The 26,570-nt window shown below is 35.9% G+C and overlaps 1 protein-coding gene across 1 annotated transcript in view; it reads left to right on the forward strand.

The window, feature by feature from the left end:
• Window positions 1-26,570, forward strand: part of PPFIA3 (PTPRF interacting protein alpha 3) — a 2,479,399-nt gene that overhangs the window by 2,222,247 nt on the left and 230,582 nt on the right. Inside the window, exon 19 of the mRNA XM_044083361.1 lies at window positions 17,592-17,682. Coding sequence (XP_043939296.1) covers window positions 17,592-17,682 — 91 coding nt within the window. The remainder of the gene's footprint in view (window positions 1-17,591; window positions 17,683-26,570) is intronic.

Raw genomic sequence — 26,570 nt, forward strand, 5'->3', positions numbered from 1 at the left:
CCTTTCCCCCATTATTTGTGTCTTTTTCCTGATTTCTTGCTCTAACAGGTTGAGTGGTATAGTCTATACAATTCCTAGATTAAAATTTGATATTTAAAAGTCTGATTGCCTAATTCTTTATTTAGTGTTCTGCATGCATATCTGTGTTTCAGTTTGTATCTGTAGAGCTTTTTGTTTAGAAATCTGTTGCATTGGGCATTCTATCTGCAAATGTCTGCACTTAGAGCTCTTTTTGTAGAATTCTGTGTTTTGATTTTTTCTGTGCAATTGTGTGTTTAGAATTGTTTAAGATTCTATAGTCTGTGTTTACAATTTTATTTGTGGAGTTCTATGCTTAGAATTCTGTCTGTGGAATCCTGTGTTTATAATTTTTAATTTGAAATTCTGGGTATAGACATTTGCAGCATTCTTTTTTAAAGAATTCTAAGTTTAAAATTTAATCTGTGGGTGTCTGTTGCTACACTCTCATTTGACAACCACGTGGCCAAAGTGGTTAGAAAAACATTTTATATAGCCCACCTAATCATGAAGGGATTCACATCTAGATCAGGGGAGGTCTTCGTGCCTCTTTACTCATCCCTCATCAGGCCCATAATTGAGTACAATGCCCCTTTCGGGATGTACCTTACCAGACACCTGCAGCAACTGGAAAGACCCCAAAAGTACCTCACCAAGAGGATCATAGGGCTCAAACAGATGCCATATGCTGCCCGATTAAAGAAACTCCAGCTCTACTCAGTGGCATACCGCCTGCTCAGAGGTGATCTGTGCCTGACGTATAAAGCCATGTCCAACCCGGAATTAATGGACATGCTGCACCTCGGAAAATCCAAATCCCATCGAGCTACGCACTCGAGAGACTTGAACCTCAGCACTGAAATAAATAGGACATGCTGGAGGGAGAGATTCATAACCCAGAGGCTCCCTTCACTCTGGAATAAAATCCCAGTCCAGGTTAGGCAGAGTCCCTCATTGACTCTCTTCAAGAGGAATCTTGATGAGTGGATGGGAGATCGTAGGTTTACCCTGGGTATCACTTCTGTGTCACTGTTAGACAGAGGCACAGTATACTAACCTCGAAAAAGGGCATAGCAAAATTAATTTAAAATGGGTGGCGAAAGCCAAACACACTCTGGCTAGGCTTATAAATGCCCTAGGGCAGATAGCCTAGTATGAACCTATGAACCTATATGCAGTTTTGTCTGCAAAGTTCTGCATTTTGAACTCTGTATTTTGTGTAAGATTTTGCTTTTCGAATTGTGTTTGTAGGAGTCCTGTATATGGGACTCTAGCTATAGAATTGTATCTTTAGAATACTGTGTTTATAATTCTGTCTTTATAATTCTGTTTGTAGAATTGTTAGATAAGGATTGTGCTTGGATTTCCATCTGTAGAATTCTATCTATAGAGTTTTTAATGTGTAGTCTTCAGTGTTTAAAATTCTTCCTGTAGAATTATGTGTTTAGAATTCGATCTGAAAAAAATAATTTTGTTGAATTCGATGTTTCAATTTCTGTTTGTGCATTTCTTTTACAGTTCTGCTGTAGAATTTTGCATTTAGAATTCTGTGTGTAGAATTCTGGTTTTAGAATTCTGTCTGAACAGTTATTTATTTAAAATTCAGTGTTTAGAATTTTGTCAGTAGAATTGTGTGCTTAAAACTGCATATGTAGAATTATATTTGTAGAGCTCTCTGGAATTTGGTCTATAGGTTCTAAATTTAAAAATCACAAAAGAGATGCAAGGAAATAGCTGTCTCCAGTATTAAGAAAGAGGACTGACTTCACATATTGTTTGTGAAAACTGAAAAATAAAAACACTTAAACATTACAGTTTTAAGCAGCAATAATATTCAGCCCAAAACTTCAAATGTTAATCCTTCTTCTATGAAGGTACTAAAGAAGCAAACTCAAACACGCTTAGTCACCAGAATAACTCCGCTGTAATTTATAAGTGCTTTTGTCCACCAACTGGATTTCATCACATTAACTTTTCAATAACAGCTTTAACCCATAGAAAACTAATATATACATGAAAAGCAAAATTATCATAAGTCTTGATTGACAACCTCATACATTTTAATGAGCCTAACCTACAACTAAAAGGTAGCCTGATGTAACACAAGTCATTTCTTACAATCCATACTAAAGTAAGAAAAAAAAAAAGAGTACTAATAAACAAAATCCAAATAAATTGAAATGCAGAACTAGTTGTTAAATACTAGTCTGTCTCCAGACAGCAACAAGATGTCACAAAATTCCCTTCACTAAAGGCTGTTTCACACCATATCAATAAGATCCTTCCAAAAGGAGTGATAAACTAAGAAACTAAAAAAAAATAAATAATATTAGCGAGCTTAAGTGTGTATGTGTTTTGTGTGTGTGTGTGTGTGTGTGTGTGTCTATGCATGTGTGACAGCAGGGACATGAATCAAGAAAATAGCAACCACTATAGTAACCTTAGAATAAGATGCAATATAAAAAAATGTGACGGATAAAAACACAATCAAAATAAAAACTGTAATCCTAAGTATATTAAAAACAAACAAAAAAAAAGTGCTTTCACCTGTAGCACTTAATCAGATCACTGTTAAAACTGAGCATCTGTAAAATCAGTCGTATACTTAAAATAGGAAGAAAAAAAAACAAACATTAAAATATTTGGGAAAATGCAAATGACTATGCATATATATATGCTGTAGCAGAAGAGAAAATCTGAAACCATCAAAAATACAGGCATAAAAAACGTCCAAGAAAAGTGAAGAAAGGAGCAAACATGTCATGTCATACCATTAACAAAATAATTTGTGGTCCAGTTTCCTAAGCTGAATAATGCATTTGGTTGAACAACCAGAATTAAATCCAGGCGTCTGTAGGCATTAAGGTGAATTTTGCATTCCAGTTCCTTATTTTCGAGAATTACATTACAGTTTCCCTCAAGTGAGCCCATCTTGATCATGTCCAAAATATGAAAAGTAGAAAAAAGAATTACCTGCTGATTCAGGGTTGTGCATTGCAAGAAGTTTCTTACTTAGTCTGTTTCTAATTCAGATGTGTGTTGGACTATCCTATTTTTAAATTAGAAATAGTCTTTCCTAACAAAAAAAAAAAAAAAAAAAACTTGACAGTTGGAACACTAGGCTCTGTAAATATACTTTTCACTCTTACAGTTCTCAGCCAACATACTGTTATATTTCTTACATGTACAGGGGCAGATGAAAAAAATGTCTGCAGCTCATGAATTCACAAAAGGTGCAGAAAGGGGCCCTCATTTAAAGGTACCAAACATTTCTATAGTATCCCTGCTGATTGCCCATTATAAATGAGGCCTAATGTTCCTACCTTTTTTGAAAACAAGAGAACGGCCAGGATCTAGAATCTTGCTCAGCAGTCCATTACTGGACAAAATGGTCTGACTGCCACAAACTATCATTTTAATCTCATGGGCATATTTATTGAAAGTTTAGGTCATACTTCATTTTAGTTTTTCTTTCCTTTTGTAAGTGCAGGGACTTCTCAAATCACTTAAAACACTTCTTTGTGGTTAATGTGAGGAAGTGTCCTCCCTTGTTTTTAGGTCCTTAATAGAACAAGAATATGTCTGATAGTCCCACTTTCATACCCCCTCTCAGGAAAATCTTTGTTGAGGTCCTGCAGGTTCTTTGAAAAGTTAGTTGTTTCTCTGGACACATGAGCAATCTGCATACCCTGTGACTTTATTACATTATGCTTAGTCATTTTCGGGTGCAGTCTGCCGGCATGAAGCAGTAAGTTTACCCAGGTGGGTTTGCAAAATAAATCATTGTAAAGGACTTGTGACTGTGGATACGTATAAAGAGTGAAATCCAGAAAACTAACAATATGGTAATCGTGATGAGTAGTAAATTTCAAAGTCAGTCGATTGTGCAATGTGTACAAAGAAATATATAAGAGCTTTCACTGACCCTTCCCGTACAGTATAAATATCATCAACAAATCTGAGATAACATTTGATGAAGCACCAGAACTCAAGAGTTATAGATTGTTTCACTCTCCCATTTAGCCAACATTGGATTATCTAGGCCATGGCCTGTAGCTGTTTGTATTGCAATTCTACATTTCTGTTTGTAAGTACATCCATTAAATCCAAAAAAGTTGTTGCTCAGTACGAAATGCAGTAAATTATAAATTAGGATAATTTCACCTGGGAAGCCTAAGGTTTCCTTCATCTTGAATCTTTCACAGCCTTTATACAGTACACGTGAGACAGCAAAGTGTATAGTGAATCACTAGTGATAGGAACTGATTTGCTTTCCTCAGAAAATCAAGAGTATCCAACACAAAGGCTTTAGCCTGGCTAGTCAAGAGTTTAATAAGATATTCCAGACAAACCATTGCTGGTTCAGTGATGCCACCTTCCCCTGCTACCAGTGGCCTGAAGATTCTTGTGAAGCTTGGGAATCGCAAAAAAAATCTATGTAGCTTAGAATGGGCTGCTGCTAGGAAATAAAATCAAGAAGTCTTCTGTTGATATAAAGTCTTTATCTTAGGTTCTGAATTTATAGATCAGTGGTTTAAAATCTTACTGTAGAATTCTGTCTGTAAAACTTTGCCTGTGTTTAGAATTCTGTATGGTGATTTCTATGTTTAGAAGTATATCTGTCATATTCTATGTGTAAAATCCAGTGTTCAACCTTGATAGAATGTATCTGTAGAAAAATGTCTTTATAGGTTCATAGGTTCATAGATTAGTACTAAGCTAACTGCCCTTGTGAGCCATTTTAAGCCTAGCCAATTATCCCTTGTGAGACTCAAACCCTGCACTTTGTGTTTGTAAGGCAAACCCCTTAACCATTAGGCCACCCTCCCAACCGCTCTAGAGCTTTACATGTAGAATTCCATCACCATACTTGTTTGTATTGCATTCTATCTAGAATTAATTATCTTTGCAGAACTCCAGTATTCTGTCTATTAAATTCCATGTTTGCAGTTATTTCTGTAACATTCAAGCTGTGGAATTTTATTTGCAGAATTGTGTGTTTAGAATTCTGTCTGAAAAGATCTGTGTTTTGAGTTGTATATGTAGAATTCTGATTTTAGAATTGTGTTTATAAAATATTATTCAGTGAACTGTTTCAATAAAGCTCCATTTTTTAGAATTCTATGCTTAGAGTTCTAAGTGTAGAATTATTTTTAGAATTGTGTGTTCAGAATTTAATCTGTGCATTTTTTTCGGTTGAATTCTAGCTTTATAATGCTGTTTAGGATTTTGCCTGTATCAGTATGTGCTTAGTAGTCTATCTATAGATGTTTAGAATCATGGCTATAGAGGTCTGTTTTGAGTTCTACTTTGAGTTTTATGCATATGTGTTTAGAATGCTCTCTGTAAAATTCAGCATTTAGAATTATTTCTATACATTTGTATGTTTATTTTTTCTATGTTTAGAATTCTGTCTTTGGAATTCAGTCAGCAGAGTTCAATCTGCAGAACTCCAAGTTTAGAATTTGTACAGAATTATTTTTAACTTCATTGAATTTTCTTTCTGTATTTCTGTCTATAGAATTATGTTTAGACTGCTCTCTGTAGAATTTTGTGTACGTGTTTGGACAACATCTCTCTTCATACCTCTACATGCATAATTCTGCTTGTAAAATGTTGAGTCTAGAGTTCCTTATGAAGAATTCAGATATTAGGTTATTCTGTAGAATCATGTGCATAAAATTGTGTTTAGATATGTGTCTAGAATTATTTTTGTAAAATACTTTGTGTCAAATTCATTCTGACTGTACAAGTCTTTGCTGAGAATTCCATCTTTTGAATCATATCCATAGATTTCTAAGATCAGAATTATCTATACAGCACTCTACTCAGAGTTCAGAATTATGCCTGTAGAATTGTGGTAGTTTAGAAAATTCTCTGTAGAATTCTAATGTAGAATTCTGCTTGTGAAATTGTGCTTATAAGTCCATTTTAATATTCTGTTTACAAAATATATGCATTTGCAATTCTGCTTCTGGAATTCTATGTTAATAATTTTGCTTAGGTGTCTACCTATATAATCCTGTGTTTAGGAATCTATTTGTAGGTTTCAGCATTTAAAAATCTCTCTGTAGAAGTCTGTGTTAAGAATCCTATGTAATAAAATCTCTGTTCAAATTTTTAGATGTAGAATTCCAGCTGTAAAATTCTGCATTTAGAATTACATCTGTAAGATTGCATGTTTGGTATTCTGTTTGTGGAGTGAGTCTATTTTTAGAATTCTGCCTTTGGAATTTTATTTAATAAGTGTTGTCTACAGAATTCCAAGTTTACAATCAGGCTTATATTATTCTTTCTTTATGACTGGAAAATTCTCTTTTACAGTTTGCAAAATTCTGTGTTTAGACTTCTGTATATAGAAATGTAAGTTTATAAATTTATATCTTGAATTCTGTGGTTGGACAATCTTGCTAACAATTTTGTATGTAGAATTCTACCTGTACAATGCTGTGCTTAGATTGCTTTCTGTAAAATTCTGAATTTAGAATTATCTGTAGAATTTTGTGCGTACAGTTGTGTTTAGATCCATCCATCCACCCACCCACCCACAACCCTTTTTCCTATTTTTGCACATGTGGTTGAGGTGTCACTTTAATCGTGACAGTCATATAGAGCCAAGGTTTACACCACAAGGTGGCTAGCCTTGCCATATAATTGTGTTTAGATGTTTGTTTAGAATTCAGCCTGTAGAGTTCTTTGTTTAGAATTCTAGCTGTAAAGCTGTATTTCTGTCTGGAATCCTATTTGAAGAATTCCGTGTTTAATATTTTTTCTGCAAAAGCCCATGTTTAGAATTGTAAATATAGTAGCCTAGTTTTGGAGCTCTCAGAAATTTTGTCTGCATAATTTTATGTTTTGAATTTTCTCTTTTGAATTCTGTCCTTGGAATCTTGTGCTTATAATTATTGCTTTACAGTTCTGTGTTTGGAATTCCTCACATAGTATTCTGAGTTTAGAGTTCTTTGTTTAGAGCTGCAGCGGTAGCATTATTGCCTCACAGCAAGAGGTTCTCCTATTCAATTCTCGGCTGTAGTGCCTTCTGTGTGGTGTCTGCATGTCCTCCCCATGGTCGAGTGGCATTCAAAAGACATGCGTGAATGGGTGTGTCTTCATTGAAGGTTGGGCGTTGGGCTGGCAACTTAAATCTACTGCCAATAATTAGCAGACAGTTCTGCTGTGGTGACCCCTAACTGGGAAAAGTCGAAAAGACAAACAAGAGTTCTTTGTTTAGAATTGCCTGTGGAATTCAGCCTTTAGACTTCTGCTTGTGGAAATCTGAGTTTATCTTTAGAATTCCTTCTATAGACTTCATATCCCTAGAACTTTATCAGCAGACTTGTGTTTGATATTCTTTCTGTATATTCTGTTGCTGTGCTTAAAATTCTTTCTGTAAATTTCTCTATTTGGTATGATGTCAGTATGCTTATGTCTTTACAATTCTGTCTGTAGAATGAGATTCTGAGGAGTCTATTTTTAAGATTCTGTTTAGTCCATATCAGATTCCATAGTGCAACAATTTCTAGGCAACCAGCAATTCTGATTAGTATGATAAATCTACTTACTGGATAATAGACCATACATTTTTAAATTTATTTGTCCGTTTGCATTTGGGGTATGATCATTTATTAAAAATAATTATAGGATGCTTAGAAGTTCATATATAGTCTTATTAAATTATGTACTTGTGGAAATACAAAAGCATTATTTTTAAAATAGAAAAAAACATTCATATTTACTATTTATTAAAACTTTGACATGCTTATTAAGTTTTAATTTGGATCATCGACTTAGGCCAGTCTTAATTTGTGTAATCAAATGTCAAATATTGTTTGCCCAAAAGTTATTTATCATATTCAGATACTGACAAACAAGATATTTAACCACAACAAGATGTGCAGTAAAAATAAATGAAGTATAGGTGCAAGTATTTACTGACTCAATACAGTGGCATGAGGGATGATTTCTGCTAGTTGAGATTTTAGTTAGAAGATGCCCAAAAGTATTAATGACCTCTGTGACAAAAGGAGGTACTGCCAGCCTAGCTAGGTGTAATTTTGTAAATAATTGTATGTCATTTGTGAAATATCAAACTAATTTATATAAGATGCTTGTGTTACAAATGTATTAGAACTATATGTCATGTGTATATCAAACTGTTTTGTACAGATGTTTTGTGTTGAAAAGGTATTTGTAAAGTGCTTGTGCTTAAAATGTATCCACAGTGTGCCCTACTGGAAGACAACAGAAATGTATATGCACTATTGTAACTGCTTAATTGTGTATGTTAACAGAGGAAACCAGAGGGTTAGCCACACTCCAGCAAACTTTAGAAAAATATTTGAAATTAAATTACTTTATAGGCTAGGCCATAAAAATGTTATCTTTCAGGTTCCAATGCAGTAGAGACACAAAGTCTGTACTAGGAAGTTTTCTGCATTGTCTTTGGGATGAAATAGTTGCTAATCTGAAAGCATGAAGGAATGCAATTGTTTTATGACTTCCAGCATCTGCCAGAGAGCTGCTAAATACTGCCAGCTTCAGCAATGGGAGGTTTGCCTGAGAACTAGAAGTCATATGTCCAGAAATGATGTCATTCTGCAAACTATCCCAGCAGAACTATTTTAGATATTATTTTGAGAAGTCTCTTAGTGAGACAGAGCTTTCTGCATTCTGTCTTGGCCCAGACAACAACAAGAAGAACCATTCACCATATATGCCTTGTTCTAATGAAGTACATTTCTAGGGAACATTATAACTCTCTTTGATACAGTCAGGAATATAGCAAAGCTTAGTTTAGATTTTGGTTTTCATTATCTGTGTGAACCTGTACTGCAATGTTGTTTTAAATATTTTCTGTGGTTTTAAACTCTGATGTCACTGTGAATATATGTTTAGTATTGTCTTGTTCTTTTATTATTTATTATTACATGCATTTAAACCTTTCATTGTGGCTGATCTATGTAGAGATATTTAAGTTTTCAGAGTACTTGCATGTTTATTTGGTTACACTGTGTCGGCTACTCCTAATAGCCTTGCTCTTGGTCAAACTACCATTTGTATTGGTATTAATATTACATTGGACACCCTTTGTTAAGGGCCCTAAAGCAGCTGGTAAGCAGTGACTTGTGCAGTGGTAGCTACCTTATAGTCTGGGCAGATGGGATCATAGCTAAAACCTCTGCAAGCCTTTCCCGTGTGTGTGTGTGTGTGTGTGTGTGTGTGTGTGTGTGTGTGTGTGTGTGCGTGCGTGCGCGAATCAAACCTCAGAGTGTGTGAGTAAGTTACTTGGGCAGGGACACGAAGCACTGGTTGGACAGTGAGGGTGCTGGAGGTCTTGGCTTGGTCACTCAGCTGAGATTTCAACTCTATAGCTGTGGCATTGGGGAGTCTTATTGGGGGATCTGGAGGAAGAGGAAGAAACCAGCCCTGGAATGACTGTGGTCTCGGTGTGCTCTTTAGATAAATTATACTTTATGCAGACACTTGCATCAGGAAACACTGTGTGTGTATACCTGTTATCCTCCCAGTGAACGTCCCCCCCACAGGTGCCAGTGGTGAGGATTGTGGCTCCTTGATTACTGGTCCACTGGTGGGTCATCACAACTTCAGTCAAAAGTTTAATAAGAGGCACTAAAGGTTCATTCAGACAGAGCAATATGTATTAGCTAAACCTGTCTTTCTGACTTAACAGTTGACTATGGTAAGGCTGTTAAGGCTCTTTTATCCCATTTACTCTTAAAAAAATAAACAAACAACCTAGTCAAAAATCATACTAACTTATCTCTAAATTGTTTATAGAACAGAGATGTATACCCGTTGGGGCTTGGGTGATTAAGGTTAAATGACAGGGCAGAAAAGTGATCAGTGTTCCACAGGATTTGCCATATTATGCCCAGTAGTATTCAACATTAATGTCTGATGTCACAGTAGGTATAGAGAACAGGATAATTCTGTTTGAGTATGACAACAAGCCTGCAGCTAAGATTTTATTTTTATTTATTTTTCCTTAATTGCCTGGGTCATTGAACTACTCCCTGGACCCTTTTTTAAGATGCAATTGCACAGCTTGTTATAAAGATAACAATGAAGTGATTATTGCATAGATAATTTTCCAATGGTTGTAGAACAGTTATCTTACATCTTATCAACTGTTGCATAGATTATTTTGAAATGACTGTGACAGCAGTTGTTTACATCTCATAGTAGTATAGGTTATACATAATACAAAGCACTACATTGCAAAAGTATTGTCGTACAGGGTTGCAGAGACTGAGTATTTTGTGTAATGTTGTTGTTATTGTGTCTTTCGGCTTTTCCTGGTTAGGGGTCGCCACAGCGGAACTCCGGTTCGCTAATGATTGGCAGTAGATTTTTACGTGCCGAGTTGCCAGCCCTGACTCACAACCTTCAACCAAGGTATGCCCATTCACGCATGCCTCCACACAGAAGACGCTCTAGCTGAGAATCGAACAGGACAACGTCTTACTGTGAGGCGACAACGCTACCGCAGCACTGTAAAATTCATGGGAGTAAAACAGTTTTACATGCTTGTTCGTGATATATGTGTTTGTATACATTTATTAGTTTTGTTGTAGTGCATGTTGTAGGGTAGTGGAGTTATAGTACCGGACCATCTTTATATTCCAGAGGAGACTGGATATTGTGTGGTAGTTTCTGAATTAAGAGTTGGGAAAGAAGCTGAGAAGGAGAACCTGACACTTGTAAATAAGCTTCGAGGAAGAATAGCACGACTCTTGTACAGATGGAATGGTAATAAAAGGATGGCTTTGCTTGCTTTAAACATTTCCTAGCTGCAAGTTAGATTTGTTTTATTAAGAGGGTAACTATAACTTCTGATTTGTGTTTGCATAGTTACAAATATTGACCAAATCTTTTTAAAGTTCTACACCTGTTAAATGCATAAAAGAGTTGCTAACTTACAGTTGAGGTTAATGCCTGTAGAAAATGGGTGAAGGAAGAGAGAGAGACTTTGTCCAGGAAACAGGAGCATTTGTAGGTTCTCTAGAAACTTCTTTCTAACGTGTGGACACTCGATTGTGTTCCTGAGCTCAGTGGGTAGCTTGTTCCAGTTAGAAAGAGCTGCTTTCTGGAAGCTCCTTACCCTGGTGGAGATTCCAAAGGTTGGCATATGTATGATCAAAGCATTTAATTCTTGTTTCCTGACAGAGTGGGGAAAGGTTTTAACTAGTAGCCTGCTTCCAAAAGATGGGCAGAAACTATTACATAAAATTTTAAAGGTAAGTAAGGATAAAAGAAGACTGGACACAGCTGTTACTGGGGGACCATTTAGCTTTTTCTGCAGTGTAGTGCTCAATTTGAGGAGACAGACCGATAAATCTGCACATTGAGTTAACTGTTGTTTGAGTTTTGTTTGTGCTGTACAAGGAGTAGAAGCAGATTTTTGGGAGGACATTCTCAAGTCTAGGTATGAAGACATTCTTAGCCACAGCCTACCTGGTTTCTTTCGCTTTTGAATCATTATGGGTTTTGAATGTCAAAAGTAGGGTTTAAAATTAGGCCCAGATATTTGTATATATATCTATTGAAGATATGGGCTTATTGTTGGCTGTATATATGTTGGTGGTTGGAATTTTGTTAGCTTGTAGTGGGTACTGAAGAACATAGTTTCTGCTTTAGTCACATTCAGAGTAAGAGGATTATTAGTAAGCTTTTGATAGCAAGAGAATGAATCATTCTGAAGAACAGTTTGGACACCAAAGAAGGATGGACTGCTTTTGTAAAAGATCATGTTATCAGCATAAAGGGTGATCTTAGAAGTAAATTATGGATGTTAATAGAGAGGATAGTATGGGACCACATATACAGCCATGTGGGACTTTGGCTGATAAGCTGCTTTTGCTAGTTGATAGTTTACCTTTATGTACCATGAGCGTTTTGTCAATTAAATCATTTCAAACCAATTGACTGTATTGTCAGTGAATTCAAGGGTGTTATGTTTTTGTGTTAGTACTGAGTGGTCTACACCACAGATCAATAAAGATAACCCTAGTCAGCCAACCCTTTTCCATAGAAGTGAATAATTCATCTCTTATGGTGTATGCAGTAGCTAATGTGTTCCACTATTAAAGCTGCATTCTGAATTGGTTAGGACACCATACTTACTACAGTATTCATAGACCTGCTTATAAATTAGTTTTTCAAATGTTTTTGTAATTGGGCAGAGAATAGATATTGGTCATTATTAACAAATATTCTTCACAAATGTCTTGCTTACAAACAAGGTTTTCAAGAACACACACACACGTGCGCGCACTGCATCCTTCACACATACCACTTACCACATACATAGACATTTTTACACTGAAGCTCTTAAAAGAAACCTTCCCAAACCTGAAAGACCTCCTAAACCACCAACAGCAACACTTATCCTCAGCAATCACTAAACCAAACACCAAGAACAAAACCTAACACCACACATAAGAATACACCCAGTGATACCTCAACAACAAAGCCTATAGGACAGGAAAACACTTTATCTAGTACTCTTGTTATAGGGGATTCTATTGTACAACATACAGATGCCCCTCTCACCAGACTGGACAAGGAGAGGATAACAGTTAATTGCCTGTCTGGAGCTAGGATTCATAATATCATGCACACACTCCGTTTACTGCACCAAAGGTACCAGTATGATTCTGTCGGAGTCCATGTGTGTAAATGACTTGAGACATACCCCGTTGGACTATATGAAAAGAGATGTTATGGATCTCTCTGAATATGTGTCACAGACAGGTACTTGCCATGTGTTGAGCAGCATTCTACCTTCACCAAGGATGATGTCACAGTATCGAACAGAAAATTATTGATTTTAATAATTGGCTTAGTTTCTGGTGTCACTTCTGGGGGATCCATTATGTATCAGCATTGGAGGACATGGTTAACAGATCACATTGCTTTGCTAAGGATGGTCTGCACCTGTCCCTCCTGGGCTTTCAGATATTGAAACAAAACTACAAGCATAACAAAAAAAAAAAATTTCAAAGCAACCTTAAGGTGCACAATGCTAGAAGCCTAAAGATGAAACCCCACACCTTACAAGCTCTCCTCCCTCTGAAGAACATGGACGTCTGTTTTGTTACAGAGACTTAGTTTAAAGCCACGGACAGTACTTCAGCATTGCAAGGCTATAGTGCCTTCTAGACATTTTTGACAACAGTAGCAGCACAAACAGGGGCTAAAGGTGGAGGTGTCTCTATCTACATTAACAACGAAAACAGCTCCAGCTTGGTTAAACAGGATGATGCCTTGGAGTTTGTCCACATCCAAGTCTGCATAAAACAAGGTTCCTTACCATGTCCTGACCAGCTACAGGTTACACTCTATGATCCATGAAGGTGATAACTCTTACGTAGACCTACTAGAGGTGCTCATCCTCCAACCAAATACCCTGCTCATGGGAGACGTTAACTACCCCTTTATACACTGAGAATTGTACAGTACCTGTAACTCACAGGCACGCTGTTTGCTGAACTTTATCAACACGAACACCATGTAGCAGATATTGCATACACCAACCAGAGGACCAAACATACTGGACCTAGTATTCACCAACATGGGATAGCATCACAGCCACCCCTGTGTTATGTCCTCATTGGTGAGGTCAGGCCACAAATCTGTTTACTTTAAAATAAAAATCAGCACAGAAAACCCAACTAAACCCGTAACAGTTAGGAACTATTCTAAAGCAAACTGCATCCTATAGTTTGTCAAAACTTATAGCTCCCCCAAACCATGAGAATACAATTATTTTTGCAGAATTATTCACAGAAGCCCTGTACAAATATGTAAATGACTGCACTGAGGCTGCAGTACCTACCAGAAGTAAGCCCAAATCTAACACCAAAACAAACCCCACTGGCAGAATACTTACCTAAAAGGTTATATAATAAAACAAAAAAAGTTATGGCCAAGATCAGAAAGAGCAATTCTTCTAGAGACAAGAGTTCTATGATTCAACTAAACAAGAAACTAAGAGGTCTAATAAGGTAAACTACGAAGTCAAGATGGCCCCCCAGGCTAACAATTATAAGACCTTATTCAGCTATATCAGGAACCCTAAAGGTAGTGCTCAGCAGTGTGCAGAACTGGTAATAAATGTCTCAACCTTCATTGACCAGAGTGACATAGCAAATCTACTGGCTGATAAATGTATCTCTAACTTCAGTCCTACTCCCCTCTACTATTCCCTGTGAAATCCCTTCTAGGATATCTCCACCCAAACTATGAACATGAAGCAAGTCCTGATGGCACTCACTAAGGCTAAAAACACTGCTTCAGTGGGCCCTGACAATATCCCCAGTTGCCTCCTAAATAGCCTAACACATGATCTAGCAAGACCACTTGAGCAACTCTTCAACTACAGCCTCAAAATAGGTTATGTGCCAGGTGAATGGTGAGCTGCAGTGTTCATCCATTTTCATAAAGGTGGATCATCACCTGACCCCAGAAACTACAGACCCATCAGTCTGACAAGTCTAATATCCAAAGCCATGGAAAGAGTTATCACTGGAAATTATCAACAAGAGCAGTCGCAGGATACAGAGACTGGACCCATCCAAGTTTGGATTTGTTAATGGAAAGTCTTGCCTACTCAACCTGGTAGACTTCTTTGAGAGGGTCACCAAAGGCTATGAATGAAGGGAATATAATGCATACTGCCTACCTTGACCTAGACAAGGCATTCGATACAATACCCCACTCAGGTATTTTTAACAATCTCTCAGAACTAGGCATAAATCCCTGCATAGCTCTCTGGATTGCTGACTGGCTCACAGATAGGACCCAAGAAGTCAGCATTAGTGAAACTACCTCTATCAGGAGACCTATCACCAATGGAGTACCTCAGGGCTCCATGCTGGGCCTGCTCCTATTTAGCATCTTCTTCTTGGAAGTCAAGACTAATATCAAAGGTCTCTGGCTCACCTGATTCACAGATGACTGTAAAATGAGATATTAGATTCCTCCCATGACACCGGCATCCTACAGAAGGGTCAGACTGGTGGTCAAAGTCATGGATTAAACTCAATGTGAAGAAATGGATTACAGTTCCCTTTGGAAAATCATTCTCCTAAGCTAATTACTCCGTCGATAAAACACTCGTCAGAGTTGACCTGGTAGTTAGAGATTTGGGAACATATGCAGACAGTAATCTGGCCTTCGACCAATACGTAGCCAGGATAGTAAGAAAATCATTCTATGTATCCCACCCTATAAGCAAGGGTATGGCATCTAGGTCCAAGGAAGTTATAGTACGACTCTACTTAGCCCTTATCAAACCCATCATTGAGTACAATGTCCGCTTTAGCATGAACCTAACCAGGCACTTGCAACAGTTGGTATGCCCTCAAATGTTCCTCACCAGGAGAATCCAAGATATAAATACCCTGCCCTACACAGGGCTGGCCCAGGAGTGAATTTGTGATTTCCTATCCAATTATCAAGGTTTTGTTTGAATAGGGTGAGGGATAAACCCAAGGTACTCAGGGACAGAACTGGATTGAATTGCATGGCAAGGCTTACAAAGACCCATGAACCTATAAAGGGAGGAGGCGGTATGGGTTTTGGGCACTGGAATTGTAAGCGAATGCTTGAACAGGGGAAATATGTTAAGTGTGAATATGTTAAATGTGATAAAACAAAGGTTAAAGATGTGTGCTATAGGTTTGAAAATGTATTTAGTAGAAATCGTTGCCATTGCTTAAGTATATGGGCAGTAAAGGAATATTTCCAGGTTGGGGGAGCCATGCTAGACATTTGTATTTGTATAAATACATCTTTTAAAATAGTAACTCTATAGTAGTTTAGATAAATAGTACTGGTGTTGGGGCTGCATTTTTGTGCTTTTTAAACTATTTTTGACTGAATTTGCAGGGGTCTATGTCATATCATTGAAAGCTCATTTCACTGAAACCCAAATCATTGGAAGATTATTTGATAAGAAAAGTGTAGAAGTGCATAGAAAGTATGCAATGGTGTAATTCCTTGCCGTAGGAGTTATTAGGGAATGGAGCCTAGCAGAGTATGTGTGGACTGCAGTGGTCAGCATCATGTTGTACCCCCCAGATCAGTGTGTTTGTATTCCAACACTAATTCACTGTATGTGGTGTTTTCTTCTTTTCTTCGCTGTTGTGCGACCATGGAGTTAGTATATATAAGTAAGTAGGGAGTGGGGGGGGTGCAGGCAGGCAGGCTCAACCCCCTGCAAAAACATGTCTTTAGGATATATGTCTTGCAGAGAAGGTTTTCTATGAAGTGAGTTTTCAGTGCAATTACTTTTCTATTAAATTAATTTTCTATTAAACAGTTTTCAGTGATTTAGATTTCAGTGACGTAAGTTTTTAATAAAATAACATAGACCTGAATTTGCAGAGATCTCTCTGAAGTTTAATAGCTGAATTTGGGGGTAGATTGTGTGTTGGATGAGCTCGTAGTGGTGGAAATGTCTGATGATGAGACCAGTGTATTGGACTACATGGTTCCTCACACAGAAGCACAGAGTAATCAACTTTGGTTTTAGAGCATGGATGAATGTTATAAAATCAGTGGGATGCTGTTGACTGGTAAGCCATGTGAATGAAAATGGAAGTAGTGATCTCTAGTATGAAGAACTTTCAGGAATAGTATAACAGGGTGGTTTCAAGAGACAGTAAAATGATGGGTATATAGCTAAGAATATTTCATAGAAGTGGAAGTCATCCTTGTTTTATACAGTGCATTATACTACTGTATGCATTTCTGAAGGCATTTAAGGGAGAAGGAGATTGGGTTGGCAGAAAATATAGAAATGAAGGTGATTAACTCATCTATGACGAATCCCTTTATAAGATGAGAGTGGGAATGTTTTGGGAGAAAGAAAAGAGAAAGGGGATTTGAAATGTGTGCACAAAATAGTTGGAAAGAAAGTGAGGACTTGAGTTTAGAAAAAAGAATGAAGGTAATGACATGGATGACAAGAGGTGCATAATTCGTGATGAATGTTTGGAAGCCCATTTTCCCCCCGAGAGGGTAGTAAGACAGTTGAATGGGTTGCTAGAGGAAATAGTAGAGCATAGATTGAATGATAATTTTAAAGAAGGATAAAGTGTTTGAAAGACAGTTAGGCAGCATAGATGGAATGCCATATACAGCGTTCTGACGGTTGCAGTGGCCCAGCGATGATCTTTAGTCAGATTATTTAATACCTGCACTTTGTAGAATGTGCAAAGGAGCTGCACTTCATCCCACTGTTACCTTTTGTTACATTTGATATGATACAGTGATATATAATCAAATTAAAGATGCTTCCTTTACTGAAAGTTGCAGCTTCAGTAGGTGTATTTTATAAGCTCTTTCTTTTCTCTTTAACACCTTAACTCAAAGTTGTGTGATTATGTATCTGTTACATTGTGTAATAAATTATGAAAGTTTAGAAAGTCTACCAGTATGGTTCGTAATTTTTTTTCTAAGTTTTTACACATACAAATATCTGCTGTAAATTATATGCAAACACTAGCTAAGTGCATATTATCTGCTGTTCTGTTTAAATCCCTTAGCTGGAACACCTTCAGAAGAGATGTCTCCCGCTGACTTGATGGGTTTGAAGATTGCTGGACCAGTAGACAAAGACAGGCGAAGTAAAAAGAAGTGAGTTATTTTACCCTAGTCTTTGATGGTGTGAACAGAGGTCACATTCTGTTCTGTAGTAACTGTGGGTCATGTTAGATCATTTTAGTTTTTGCCATTATGTAAAAAATTGTGTGTTAGCAAAACACTACATTATGTATTTTGAAAACTCATAAATTTGATAGTTTGCTTTTTAATCAGTTAAATGGGTTTTCTCAGACGATTGTACAGCAACCTTTAATACTAATTTGCTAATGAACTTGTCTCTGACCATTAACTACTAATGTTACAGAATACTTTGAAATGTTGCAATCGTACTGGGTGTCTTTATTTTAAGAGTATGTGGTTAACCTACAGAGATATGCTTTGCAGCATTCTGGTAAAAAAGGCTTACCAGTTAAAAGTGCATTGTCATAACTGTTTATGCAGTACTTCTGTGCCTGTAAGTATAAATGCAAACTGTGCAAAGTGTTCCCAGCTTTCTCTCAGAATTTACTAGTCATAACAACACTGGGATTTTTCCAGTTTTGTTACTACTGTTCATTAACATCACCATCACAGAAGCAGTGGACTTACCGTAAATGTAGTATAAATCTAGTCTTTTATGACATTATCCGTGAATTATAGAACTGAAAACTGAGCAACTTGCAAGTATGCCTGTTTTATGCAAATGTGTATTTTTTTATAAGATTTTGCTTTACATCAAATATTTACAGTAACTGAATGAGATAGTTATATTATCTGAAGATAGAAAAAATGAACTTATTTGTTAATTATTAAGAAAAAAGTAAGAGACATTTCTAACTCCCTGAATCCATCATATAATTAATAAAACTGTATAACATACCTTCCAACTCTCCAGATTTTTGCAAAATGTCCAAATTATTCCCTCATATTTTTGTTCTGTTTTGTGAAAAAATTCTGGTTTTCTGGCAAATCATTAAGGATTGAAGTCACTAAATAATGACATGCCTTTGAGTTTCAAATGTCTTATTCTTCAGAAAATACATGCTAACATAAATCCTTTTATTATAGCAACTTCCTGGGTTTATAAGGGCAATATATAAAATATGTCTGTATTTTTTAGCCTTTGTCGCCCCCATTATTTTAGGCTTTGTTCAGATGTTAAGAGGTTGAGACGTATGCTGTGTAATTTGCTTATTTTCTCACCCATCACCTATGGGAAAGGCAACAACCCACTGATAACCACAACTAACAGTCCTCTGCCTGCCACAAGGATAGGGAGGCCACTGCTAGCAAGTATACCACTTCATATGCTGCCTGTCTGATTTGTGAAGAACATGGAGGTTTTTGCTTGTGTACAAAGCATCTGTACTGCCTTCTATATTTATATAAAGTCTCAGCTAATCCTGTCTACATCTTAAGGCTTTTGTTGCTGCAAGTACACCTGCTCAGTGAGGACCATTTATTTAATTAACTTATATATTTTCACTTTGTTGACTGGGTTAGTACCACTAGGCCAGTGCCATCTTTTCATGGGAGACCCAAGATGGTATTCATACCAAATAGGGGAAATTTGGCCAGTATACTGAGGAACTTCCCCTGTTTTCTTTGGAAGGGAGGAAGTGAAACACTCTCTGCAGCTGCTAGGTGATGCTGTAGGGCTGCTTTTGCTGTTCTAGGAATTCCAAGATGGAGGAGAGTGCAACAGAGATGGAGAGAGGAGCAGAAGAAAACTTACTGAAGGAAAGAGAAGTAGATGAAATAACTATTACAAAGTTGAAAATGGGGGACTAGAGACATGAGTGTTTATAGATGAACAAGGCAAAGACAAATGAAAGAGAAAAAGAGAGATGGAGTAACATGGTGATGAATATTATAGGAGGAAAAAAACTAAAAGTCTGGATGCACAAACAACAGTTAGTGAAGGAAAAACAATGGAGGCATTTTGAACTGGTGGAAAATCTAGTTCTCAGTGTTTACTTCTTCAACAAAGTTTTTTTGTTAGAAGAAAGAAGAATTTATGCAGACACAGTAAAGCAAGGAAGAATGGAAGAAGGAATTGGGGGGGGGGGGGATAAACAGCTGCAGTTTATCACCAGCTACAGAGAAGACCGGTGGTAAGTATAAAAAGTACTATTTATGATAATATTTTGCCACTATGATATAATGCAAAAGACATTAGAGCATTAATTCATTTGAGAGCTGAAAATTTTTATGAAGTGACATTTGAAAGCTTTAACTTGCTGGAAATTTTTATTTCAGAGCTTGAGACTACAACTAAAAATAAAATAAAATTGCAGTTTAAGACTTAGAGGAGCACAAGTTAAAACTTTTTTTTCTTTCACTTTGTAGTAAAGTACATGTAGTTAAAAAATATGTGATGAAAGAAATGTATGGACTGGAGGTTGAGAAGTGTGGGTAACAATGGATGTTAAGGATGAGAAAATTCAACATATTTCAAGTACAGTAATTGTGAATAATAAGAGAAGATTTGTGAGGTACTGGAGCCAACCCAAAGTGTGTTATTTCTGTGGGGATGAATGTCATTTACTACAAGACGTTAAACAAAGGTGTGCCCAATGAAGGGAGAGGGGGCATACAGCAAAAAACTGTAAGTATTTCTGTAGAAAATGTAATGAATTTGTACAATTGTGGTTTGACTGTCCCATATTAGATAAGGAAAGAGTGGATTAAGAAGAAAGCTCAGAAAAAAGACAAACTGTAGAAAATGTTATTGCAGAAGATATTAAAAGAGAAGGTGGCATAGGGAAGGGGATGCTGAAGAAAGGTTAAATAATGAAGAGTAGTTAGAGAAGAAATAACAGTTCAAAGTGATGTTGTTAATGTACAGGAAGAAAACAGGTTTGCAATTTTAGAAAGTAAAGAGGAAGAAGAGAGAGAAATGGAGACAGGAGAAGAACAAGAACAACTTAGTGAAAAATCAGTTGGTGGAAAACTCAGGAGAAGGAAAAAGAAAATAAGATCTAGAAATAAACTATGAAAAAAGGAACAGTATGATAAATACATTTTAGCATTAAAATGTGAATAGCATTAGAAATGATATAAGATGTTTGGTGGTGGTGGAATGGTGTAAAAATAAAAAAAATTATGTTTCATGCTTGCTAGATACCAGGTGTAATGAAGAACAAAATGAAAAGTATACATGCAGTATGCTGGGGCCTTATTGTTTGGTTGTTAGAAAATGAGACATGTTCTGGAATATGAATTATTATAAAAATGAAGAAGTAAGAATTTTAGATATAAAAATAGTAGTACCAGGAAGGGTAGTGAAATGTGATATGAGAAAAAATTATAAGATTAATAGTGATATATATATATATATATATATATATATATATATATATATATATATATATATATATATATATATATATATATATATACATTTTTAGAAATCAAAAAATGTGTGCTAGTAAATATGTCATTGGTGATGGTAGCAGAGTTTAACTGTAACCCGAGGAAAGAAAATGGAAAAATAACACTAAGGGAATTAGTAAAATGTGGAGCCTTAAAAACAGGAAAGACTAGAGAATGAACATATAAAAGGAGAATTTTTAAGACTGAAATTGATTGTATAGTTTACCCTAAAGGCATTAAAGAAATAACAGGGGGAGTACAGATGGCAGAGTTTTCAGATTATAAAGCAGCATGTGCTAGAATTGCAGTTGACAGTGAAATAGTATAGGAAGGGAAAGATATACAGATATTAACAGATATTAGTTTAAAAGGAGGACGAAAGGATGAGAGAGAAATATTATAGATTATATGACAATGAGGCAATTTTATAAAAAATGAACGCAGTGGTGGGTGGTATATAAGCAGAAGTATAAAAATGTATTTAGAAGTGGAAAGATTAATTAAAAATAAGATGAATGTAAAGACATTTAACAGAATTATAAGAAAGAGATAGAAAAGTGAAGTGACAAAATAAGGGAATTCGAAAAACAAATGTATGAAAAAATAATGAAAAGGTACAAATAAAGTTACATAGGCAAAGATTTTATTCTTGAAGGGAAAGAAAGAAGAGGTTTTTCCTTATTTAGGAAAATAAGTAAAAATGAGAGAAGAAAGAATGGATGTTGTCTTAGATGGAAAAGGAAATATAAAATACAGACAGAAAAGATATTATGGAGCTGGTAGAAAATTTTATGGAGGAAAAATGTATGAAAAAGAGGAAATGGATGGGCAAGAAGAATGGAAAGGGAGAAACTTTCTGAAAAGGTAATAGAAGAAATAGAGAATGTGATAAAATAAGATAAGAATGAATCAGCACCAAGGTTAGATTATATAAGTTATTAGTATTAGAAGGAACTAAATAAAGACAGAAGAAAATTTTTCTTTTTAAAATATTAAATGAATGTATAAAGAAAGGTATAGTGGAAGAACACATTTATGCTGGTGTGATAAAACTTATTTAAAAAAATTAAAGAAAGATATAAACATAGATAAAGTGTTGGATAAGGTAATGGGAGAAGAGATTTATGACTTAAGAGGAAGTGAGGTGAAGGAAATGTTAGTTATAATGAAAGTAGTAGTAGAAATGATAGTGAAAGAAAACAAAGAAGTAAACTGATAGCATGTGACGTAGCTAACTCATTTGATAGTGAGCCATGAAGCAATATGGCAGATTTTAGATGCACGTGGCATAGGAGAAAAATATTAATGTAATAAAGAAATGTTATGAAAAAAATCATGTGTATAAGTTATGATAATGGATGGATGTGAAAAATAAGTATTACGAAAGGAATAAAACAGGGATGCTCAAATATTATGTGCTTATTTGGATTAGTAATGAATGCAGTAGTGACAGATATGTATGTATGAAATTAGATGTGAGATATAAGAAAATATTATATTACCAACATGTGTGACATATGCATGTGATTTAGTTCTTATAATAAAAACAAAAGATGGATAAGTTAGTTTGTAATAAGGATTGAAAAGCTGTTGAAAAGGCGGTCTCCAGTTAAATAAACAAAATGAGTCTAAAGGATTTGAAGAGATAAAAAAATAAATGGAATATATTTCACAAGAAAATAAGTAGTGATTTTGGAAGTGACATTTGGTGAATATGAAAGTATAATAAGTCAATGGAGAGAGATACTGGAACAAATAAAAATTATTAGTTTGGTGGAAAAGATTTTACTTGGTATTTCAGAAATATATGCCAAAAACTTGTGTGCTAGGAAAAACAGCATATTTAGGGGTAATTTTTATAAATAAATATATATACACACACACATTTCCCACTCAAACAGAAAAAAGACTCATTAGAGAACTTTTAGCTTCATTTGGAGCTCAAGGCTGAACTTGATGAGAAGAGGGATAATTTATAACAAAAAGGTGGTTTGAATTAAAAAAAAAATCATTGGTGCATTTAGCATCTATCCATTTATTTTGGGCAATGAGAAAGGTAGAAGAAAGACAAAAAGAAATGATACATAAAATGTTATATGAAAAATATAAAAATGTATGAGAAGAAGAAAACAAGGAAAGGAGAACAAAAAAGGGACAGGGTGGAAGAAAAGTTAAAAGCAAATGAGGTTGACTCGAAAAGAAAACAATGATGTAATGTGATTTTAGAATTTTTTTGTGTACCTATGGAAGGAATTAAAAGAAGATAAAAGAACAATAAAAGATAAAAGATAAAAGAAAAATGGTTGAAAAATTCTATAAAGCAGAGGATGTTTTTTTGAGCATTTTATTAGCTTACCAGTGAAAAGGAATATGAAATAAAAGGTGATGGAGGAAAGAAAATGTGTTGACTGCATTGAAGAAGAAACAAAAGAATAAAGCATTTGTGGAAAAGTTTAAAAATGAATATAGATGGGAAGGGTTTAAATCTATAAATGTAAACCTGTTATTTTATAGGAAGTGTGATAAAGTAAATAATTGTGATATTGATGAATGGGATAAAGTACTGTTTGTGACAGTATGGGTGCTGTGAAAAAAGGTGTGATAATTTGTTATATAGCAAAAAGATGGAAGAGGATGGTGTGTTTGTGGAAATAAGATGGCTGTGAAAGAAAAGGTGGGAGGATAGAGGGAAATAGAAAAAGTAATGAAAGAAATAGAACAGTTTAGTTAAGTTCTTTTGTGTTGTTAACGTGTAAATAATTTTAAGTATTAATGTAATAAAAATGAATGTGTAAATAACTGATTTAAAGTTTTTTCTATATGATATAAAACAAATGTGAATGTTAATATAACACTCCCGCCCTTTTTTATTTATTTTTTTCCAATAAGTGTCATAGGATCTTTTACATCCAACTAAAGTACCACCAAGTTAGGCAAATAGGACCTTGGTTTAATGCGTCATCTGAAGGATGGACTTTAATTTGAAGGAAATGTATTCAAAAGTCTGGTGAAGCTGCTTGGCCAGTTTAAAATGGAATTCAGTTTGTTTATGTGTACCTGTACAAATCTGAATGCTTCTCTTTTCACAGAATATAATATATGTTACTGCCATCCAGGACATACTAACAGTGCTGAACTGTAGTTATATGAAGCACATTTCACAGGCTGGTTCTGTCGTACTTACTGTGCTAAAAAATTGTGGCATGTATAACACTGGATACAGTTTCTTCAAGTTAAGTACAATTTACAGTGTGAAAGCTTAAAGCAAAGTTCATTTTAAACTTAAAAGTTGACAAGCATACTTTTGCTTAACAGACTTCTGGTTATGGCTGCTTTTGTGGTATATAGAGATGACTTTGGCCCAGTCAACCTGGGTTCAATTAGTGGTTTGGGCGACTGACAGAGTAACAGGAAAGGGATGGATGTACCCTCTTTGATACATTCTCTAAGGGGAGACGTGGTCCAAAGAGGAGAGTTGTCTGCAAACGTAATCAATAGCAGGGGGAGGGGCATAGGTCATGAAAAAATCCACTGGCTGGAAGCACAGATGAGCCAAGCCTTCAGAATGACCTCAGGATACACAGCTGGTCCCAGCGAAAATGTAGTAACTCTGGGAGGGTTGGTGAGTAGCTAGCAGGTATGACATGGATGTTGGATATTAGGGGTCTGAACTGGTAAAAATGAGGTCTGAGGGGACAAAGAAAACATACTTCTGGTTATTTACAGTTCAGTTGTATGTTTGTTAGTCCACTTTTGAAGTGATTCATGGTTATATCTCTCAAAGCTACTTTTAGCAAATAATGGAACAAGTGTTTTTTTTTTTTGTGCAGCTGGGGCTAGCCCCTTTGCACTTCCCATGTGAGGGTAGACCCACTACACCACCACCCCTAAAAAAAAAATTGTATGTATAGCAGCGCCACAAACACACAGCAATATTTCATTCATGCTCTTGTCCATTGGACAAATTCCTTTGAGGACTCATCACATTCCATTTTAAATTCTCTCAATGAAACACAACATTCCATACAGTTCATGGACCTGATTTTGCAGGTCAGACTGCCTTGCAATACCCAGAGACATTCACTGTAAGGCTTGTGGTACTCCTTGAGTAAATCCACAGTTAAGCTCCCTGGTACACCTTGAGTAGATCCACAGGACTGCCACTGGTATTTCCCACAGCTTCTTCTGGTTAAGATCCACTGATCCACCAAGAGTCTGCCCTCTTGGCCTCCAAATCCCTCTTTGGGGTTGAAAAATGTTTCTGACATTTTGGGCATCCAGACCTCCTTTTAGCATCCCTTATAGGTGATTCACAGTAGACCATGTTGTTTCATTTTTTTAAATACCATAACTTATTTTCTATGCACAGTACCACCAAGTTCTTACTATAATATAAGGTGCATATATACAGCACATCCAAATAGCTTTCCTGTCATATCAGATGACCAATATGCCATGCTATATATCAACATGTGTCAAATGCAATTTATTCTAAGATGTGGATCATCAACATTAATAATAAAACATCCAAAACTTCTGTTCACAACAAGTTATTTTTGTGAAGATGATGACTCTCCAAACTGGCTAGTAGGTACCTCTTAAATTAATGAAGCAAGTTAAAATATACACAACTATAGTTTACATTCTCCCTCCCACATTAAACTAGTCAAGGATACTTTAGACAATATCTTACAAAAATATCTGCATGAGAAGTAATTACAGGAAATTTTTAAAGTATATATGCTAAGTGCAAACAGTAGTCGTAACTATTACATAACTTTTACGAGCTTGTCACAGCTTATCACAACTCTCAACTGACCAAACCCCACCTCAAGTAAAAGCTCTTTATTAGATCTACCAGTGCTCTAAATAAACTCAAAAATATTGCAAGACTTTTCAATACTCTTGAGATCATCTCCTAATCCTATCAACTGTAAGATACAAAACCTCAAATATCCAAAGTAAAATTATATACTTACAGTTACGATCAGTTTCTGAACTAAATAGAATAGAATAGACTGGACTCTATTATGCCAAAAGACACACAAATAAAGTAACTGCTGAAACAAATGATATGAGAATTGAAAGACATTCAGTCACAGCGACATAGACTAAACTTCCTCAGGCTTAGGCAGCAGTGCAGACTTGCCATCAAGAAAGCAGTCTGTCTAAAGAGAAAGCAGACTTTAGTGGTCTCACAATCTAAGCAGTTTTGTGGATGTAGAAAAAAAGACGTCAAGGCCATTGTTGGCCACAGTAGAGCCAACAATGGCCCTGATTCCAGTACATCCTGCACCTGTAACAGAGCTAATAAGCAGGTCAGATGAACAGCAACTCCTTCAGTATAGCAAACAAAGATGATGGTGCAGAGGCCAGGGTACTTGTAAGTAGTCAGGAGGCTGCAGATAACCCCAAGGAAGATTGCAGCCTTGAGGAATTCTCAGCAAACACTGTCACAAAGTATGCATTTGGAGAATAGATCTCCTGCCATTTATCAGAGTTGTATGCCATCTTAATTGACAAATGGACAACAGAGGTTGTAGCTTAAGGATATGTTATTCAATTCC

This window comes from Protopterus annectens, chromosome 9.part0, assembly GCF_019279795.1.
Source record: "Protopterus annectens isolate FY-2018-M chromosome 9.part0, PAN1.0, whole genome shotgun sequence".
Taxonomy (NCBI): Eukaryota; Metazoa; Chordata; order Ceratodontiformes; family Protopteridae; genus Protopterus; species Protopterus annectens.